At 51.1% G+C, this 6,926-nt stretch overlaps 1 protein-coding gene across 1 annotated transcript; it reads left to right on the forward strand.

The window, feature by feature from the left end:
- The first annotated feature begins 5,678 nt into the window (after positions 1–5,678).
- LOC125515878 (uncharacterized) lies at positions 5,679–6,641 on the forward strand. The gene has a single exon (XM_048681368.2). The coding sequence runs from the start codon at positions 5,820–5,822 to the stop codon at positions 6,432–6,434; it is 615 nt and encodes a 204-aa protein (XP_048537325.1). The 5' UTR covers positions 5,679–5,819; the 3' UTR covers positions 6,435–6,641.
- Positions 6,642–6,926: the final 285 nt, after the last annotated feature.

Here is a 6,926-nt window from a genome sequence, read left to right on the forward strand (position 1 = left end):
ACTTGGAGAAAATAAAGTTGAGAAGCAATATTAGAGTGGTCTAACAACAATACATGTCATTTCTTTTTGGGCTTATGGACCGCTACCAAAATAGATTATTTGGTCACCACACACGCACGCACGCACGCACGCACGCACGCAGAAATAAAGCAACATGTGTTTCCCCGATTTTAACATCTGGTCACCGCTTTATTTTATTTTCCTATTCTGAGATGGTACAAAATATTTATACTCGGTCTGCTAGAAAAGAAAAAACAGTTTGTCTAAAATTTCATACATGGGCTGCGGACGCTATAGCCCAGCGAGCCAGAACACTTATTTTTCTGCCCACGCAGCTGAAATAACCCTATTTGCTGTACGCGTCGCACAGGAAACAAAAGACTTGGCCACTCCGTTTTTGTTTTTATGTTGTTTTTGTTCTTCTTTTCTGTTTTTTAATTTTCTCCCTTATAAGTTTACTTTTTTTTCCTTTTTTGCAAATTTAAACTTTTCAAAAAGGTTTAGATTTCCATTTTTGCTCAATTTTTTTTAAAAAAATTCTTCTAAAATTGTCCTGAATGTTCGAAACATGTTCCCGTTTTCATAAATTGTTCACAAATTCAAAAAATAATCGTGATTTTTATTAATGGTTGAAGTTTTCAAAAATGTTTGTGAACTTCAAAAAGTGTTCCTGTTTCAAATTTTCCATTTTCCCCCAAAATGTATGGAATTTTTAAATTTTGTTTCATAATTTTGAAAATTGTGCACGTTTCCAAGTATATTTGGCAATTCATAATAATAATTATTTCTGAAAATTAAAAACTCAAAAAGATGTTTTGATCTGATGTTGCAGTATGTTCTTAAATATTCACGCTAGCCATTGGTTAGCAGGACGCATTTCTTCGTGTGGTTAGCAGCACTCAAACAGGAAAAAGCAAAAATAGTTGCTCTGTCTCCTAGGTTGTATTGGACCTTAGGTGGTGTTTGGTTCTCTAGTCCTAGGACTTTTTCTAGTTCCAACTAAAAAGTCCCTAGTCCCTAAAAAGTCCCTTCCTGTTTGTTTTCCAAGACTAAAAAGTCCCTAGTCCCTTCCTAGAGGTTATTAAATGACCATGTTGCCCCTAGTATATAGAAAAATAACAATCAAACAACACCATGGGGTGGCGGGCCAATGGGTGCATGGAGGAGCATTGTTAGAAAAGTCCCAAAAAGACTCTCCTTGATGGTCTTCTTCATTTAGTCTCAAATGCCTAATTTAGTCCCTAAAAAGTCTCTCCCGTTTGGTAAAAAAGTCTCTAAGAAGGACTTTTTCTAGTCCCTACACAAAAAATTCCCTGGAAACAAACACCCCCTTAGCCGCACTCCCCTAATGGGTCTGCTCCGCATCCAGCCATCAATCCTCGCTGAGGGAGGCAAAATATTTTCTGGCCGTAGGGAATCGAACTTGCGATGTCTCATCCGGTTCCTCAGGAGGATGCCAATTGAGCAAGTCAGCTTTGTTACATAAAAACGGTTGGTACTTCTATTAACTACACGTATTTGTTTAATCTATTCCGCACGTAGTTCATGATTCTTTTTCGTTCGTCCCCCGGGTGGGCCGAACTAGGCCTACCACGCATGTCTTTTTTCCCTCAAATGAACGAGCATAAAAGAATTAGGATGCGAGGGAATTAAACTATGGATCTTCCCTATTGTGCCGCAGGACAAAACCAACTCAGGCAGCTTGCAATTATGATAGCAATAGTCCCTCCTTGAAGCTTTATACTAAATTACATCTTTTTTCAAATGTCTCTAAGTTGTCTGAAAATAAGGAAGTTGTCTCGAGAATCATGAGAAGAACGAGGGACTCCATAAATTATTACCGGTGGTAGCTTGCACGTGCCAATAAAAGTGAAAATGCTTATTGGTGAAAAAATTGTGCATGTTCCAATAAAAAAGAATATGTTGGTTTGGCTCTAACTATAAAAATTGTGGGCGCGTGAGCACTAAAATAATCAAAAAGCATAAACCCTAACAAAGAGGGGACATTCATGACTCATTATGCTAAGGCAACGGGATTTATGTGGTGCAATTAGTAATCCATCCAGTTATTCCATCATATGAGAGAGTGGTTGAAACAACCTTTGCCCCGAAGGTCATCGCGCAGACACCAAATGATGAGGCAACCACAAACCAAAGACGGTGGCGGACCCGGAGGAGAAAAATGCACGAATTGGGTGGTCGCCGCCACGTCGACCAACCTTACCACTATGAAGATCTCGCGGGCCAAATATGACCCAAAAAAGACCGCAGCTCCTCGCTCTGTTGCCCATGGTGGACACATCAATTATCTCACACGTTGGTTCTCGCAAAAAATAATATCTCACTAGTTGTAACGCGCGGGCATATGTGCTAGTAAATTATTATTTGTGCAACTACTTCATGGCGATTTTATGAGACTTGTTACACATACTTACGTGTGATAGCTATCTCTTTCGCCCCTCCCTTCCCCGCCATCCTTCCTATGTTTAAATTCTGGCTCTGTTCATGAAGGTCACCATCAAATACCTCGTGTAGTTTAGTTATAAGGTCAAATTTAGTTTCAACTGATTAAATTCCGTCCTTCTGGTTGTAAATATGTCAAACTTTGTTAAGTCCCATTCATTTTTATGCCCGCTTCATTTCAAATTGGCCGGACATTTGTTGCCCACGGTTGGATGGCTGACGCCTAGCCCTCTATCCACGGATGGATCTATTTGTTGTCGTCCATCTGGTAACCGCGTTGGAGGTGCCCTCAGGCCAACTCCACCGCGCGACCCTATCTTGTCCGCCCCCGTTCGTTTGGGGTAAAAGGGACAAACGAGACGACCCAGCGCGCGGGCGCAAACGGACTTTTGTCCGTTTTGTGTCTGCTTTCGACCCATCCCCGGCCCAAAGTTGCGCCGGTTTTGGGGTGAAACGGACAGCGCGCGGACGGGCGGGACGCGCGCGCTTGTCCTCCCCTGGCTCGCCTGTCGGTGGGAGAAACCAAAACCCCCCACGCCCATTTGACGCCATTTCCCCCAAACCCTCCCACGTCCCTCCCGCCGCCCCCTCTCTCCCCGTCCATGGCCGACGCCCCGTCGAGTTCCGGCGGCCTGGCCGTCGACCCGACCGCAAAGGTGAAGAAGAAGGCGTCAAGGAAGCCGCGGTCGGAGTGCACGCCGGAGAAGATTGCCAAGTTGGACGCGGAATCGGCGAAGAGGAGGGAACGGAGAGCGGCCATCAAGATCAATGCCGTCGCGGCCAAGTTCGCCGCCCAGCGCGAGGAGCTGGAGGCCGCGCGGCGCAAGGCCGTTGCCGACGAGAAGGAGGACCTCGTCAACAAAGCGCACGCCATCCTCATGCTTGGCATGGGCCCTCCGGCAGGGTTCCATGCAGCGGCCGTCGGCCCGGCGAGTACAGACTCGTCGGTCGCCCGGCCTACGCACTGCCAGTCGCCGACGTCGCGTGCCGCGTCCATATCGCCCGGCTTTTCTCCGCCCAGGCACGACGGCCAGACCCGTTTCTCGGCGCCGCCGGACGTGGGCTTGTTCGCGCCGTCCACACCACGCCCCGCGGCCGTCATCGACCTCAATGTCACGCCTGGGTCCAGCAGCGGCGGGCGGCCGTCCGTCGAGATGCAAAGAAAGCAGGCGCGTGCACCATTCACGGGCACCATGCCGCCCCCCCGCGTGTTGTTTAACGGAATGCCAACCTCAACGCCGATGGTGGACGACCCCTTCTACAACCAGTACATGGAGGACGTGATCTTCCAGGGTGGGCATGGCCGTGCCTACGACCCCGAGGAGACCCAAAGTCAGGATGGCCGCGCCCAGTACGTGCCCGATGAGGAGGCCGACAACCGTGCTGACTACGACCATGGTGATTCGTGGCATGAAGACGACGACATCTATGTCGAAGGTGAAGATGAAGATGAAGCCAATGATGTTGATATTAGTGGCGCTCCATTGTTCATAGACGAGCTCACCCAAAGAGCGGAAGCACAAAAGAAGCGGAAGAGCATTCGCACCGGTTCATATACACAAGATGAGGACAAGTTGATTTGTCAATGTTGGATGGAGATTAGCCAAGATCCAAGAACCGGAGCGCAACAAAAGGGCGTTGTTTTTTGGACAAGAGTCCACAAAACATTCCATGAAAGGAAGATGTTTGAGTCCTACCAAATTACAAGCAACCGTGGCATCGGTTCGATTCAAAAAAGATGGCTGTTCATCCAACAAGAGTGCAACAAGTATTGTGCCGCATTTGAGAGCGTTGAAGCACGGCCCGTGAGTGGTCTCGGCGTTGGGGACATGGTATGCTTTTCTCTTTCTAGCCCTTTCCTTGCTACGGCCATGATACTTCGGCCGTGTATATGTTTGCATGTTCACTTGTTGTTGATCATGTGGTGTAGGCATTTCAATCTTTGGAGGCATTCAAGGCCCGGCACAATGACAAGCCATTCACTCTTACGCATTGTTGGACGCTCATCAACAATCGCCCTAAGTTCAAGGATCAATACCGTGAACTTCAAAGAAAGAGAGGCAAGAAAATAGCCAAGTTCGCCGGAGGTGGGGATGGCGAGGCGTTGAAGAGGCCGAGGGGCAAGACCAACTCCAAGGTGGACGACATACGTGACGCCTCAACCATGGCCTTGCATGAAACTTTGCATGGCATAATGTCACATAAGGATGTGAGGGACGAGAAGAAGCGGCAAAGCAAGGACAAGCAAATGAAGCAATACCTAGACCTCCAAAGACAGAAGCTTGAGATGGAGGAGGCGGCCAAGAAGAGGAAGATAGATATGGAGGAGGCGGCCCGGCAAAGGCAGCTCGACATGGAAGAGGCCGCCCGGCAAAGGCAGCTTGACATCGAGGCCGACAACGTCAAGGCCAGGCAGAGGCAGCTCGACATCGAGGCCACCAATGCCGCCACCAAAGCGAAGGAGGTGGCCCTTGCGATCATGAGCGTGGACTTGTCGAAGATGAGCGAGAAGACGAGGACCTGGTTCGAGGCCAAGCAGAAGGAGATGCTCGACGCCGAAGGCCTGAATTAGGTCGTCCGATCGGCGTGGCCGTTCTTTTTGGAGGCTGGCATGGGTGCCGCCCGCCCGCTGGGCCGCTGGCAGTGTGCCGGCGAAAAAACATTCACTTTGAAGGCCGGCTGTGTTGTCGGCCGCTGGCTGTGTTGCCGGCGAGGACAACTATTCATTTTGGAGGCTGGCTGTGTTGCCGGCAATGGTCGTGTAGGCCGCTGGCTTTGTTGCCGGCGTGATGAACTGGGGTCGTGAACTGGGACTTGGCATTTGAAACGTCCCTTTTTTTAAAATAGACGCGGACAGGATGGGGCAAAAGGATGCGTCCGCGCGGTGGGCGCACGGCCGCCGCATCCCACAACAGGGCCGGACACGATCCCAAATCCCTATCAAAAAAATAAAAACAGAACAAAACGGACGTTCGTTTAGGGTCATGCGATGGAGTTGGCCTCACAGACTTCACGGTCCTTGCATCGCACTTCACTGGAACATTCCTGGCGGTACTGAATCGTCATGGGACATCACCCTGCGCGTCGTGTGCAACGCTCAAGGCATAGACGACGACTTGAACACCCAGGCCAGTCGCAAGTCTTCTCGAAAAAAAGTTACGTACATGTCACAGTTCACTGGCGTGTCCACGCGGTTTATGTTTGTTCTCTGATGCTTCCGACGACGCACGGCCCAGAGGACAAAGAGGCCTCGAGGCTCGCCACAGCCTCGCACACGCACCCACCCGCGCGCCTCTGCTCCTCCCCTCCCCGTTGACCCACCAACGACCTCCTCCTCCGCCGCCCGCCCGCCCGCCATGTCCGACAGCACCCACCGCGAGAGATCCTGCTGCGGCAGCCTGTTCACCTTCCTCGTCGCCGCCGGCTTCGTCATCCTCATCTACTGGGCCATCTTCCAGCCGCACCACATCCGCGCGACGGTCAGCTCCGCCACGCTCGCCAACCTCACCGTGGCCCGCGACAACGCCACCGTCTCCTACCGCCTCACCGTCGGGCTCGAGCTCTACAACCCCAGCCTCCGCGTGCCCATCTACTACGACGCGCTCGACGCCGAGCTCCGCGCCGGCGGCGGCGGCGCCCCCCTCGGCGGCCCCGCTGCCCGCGTCGCCTCCTCCCCGGCGGAGTTCCTGCAGCGCAGGAAGAGCGCCGACACGGTCAGGCTGGAGTTCGACGGGAGCGGCGGCGTCGGCGTCCCCGGCGACGTCGCCGGGGAGCTAGCGAGGGGGGCGGGCGCGGGGGCCGTGAGCTTTGAGGTGGACGTGGATGCGCGGGTGCGCTACAGGTTCGCCAGCATCAAGATCCGCCAGAAGCCGAGGATTTGGTGCTGGCTCACGGTTCCGGTCAAGCCGGAGGGTGGCGTCGGCGTCGGCGGCGCTCTGGCCTCCGGCGAGCGTTGTAGCGTTAAGTACTGATGAAGCTTCTTGGGCAGTTCTCTGCCAGTCTGGCTGGAGCCATCTTGTTTGGAGATCCCACGGTGTGCCGGTTTGATGTCGATTTCATTTTTGCAAATATTCATATTGTTGGTGTGATGTGTATTTCTGTAGGATTGTTTGCCTGTCATTGAATATTGGTTGCATTCTTGGGGATTAATTCATTGATTGGCTGAACGGTTGATGTCATTTCATCCTAACTCTTGATAAATGTCAAATGTTGATCAGATTCTGTTCAGGAGACAAGACTTATATGGTCGAGAAACATTGTTACCCATTACTACATCCATTTCAAGTTCTGACAAGGTTGATTGTCACACCATGGCTCCTTGGCTTCTCGTCTCCTCTTGACAAGCTGCTGCAGCTGCCATACATACCTGAAGACGTTGGCAACTTTCTCCACGGTCTTTATATGTTTTCTTCTCTTGGCCTGGGTATGACGTTTTGGTCTGAAGACAAGTGGCATCACCCTGT

The sequence above is a fragment of the Triticum urartu genome, chromosome 6A (assembly GCF_056163025.1).
Source record: "Triticum urartu cultivar PI428250 chromosome 6A, HENAU_Tu73, whole genome shotgun sequence".
Taxonomy (NCBI): Eukaryota; Viridiplantae; Streptophyta; class Magnoliopsida; order Poales; family Poaceae; genus Triticum; species Triticum urartu.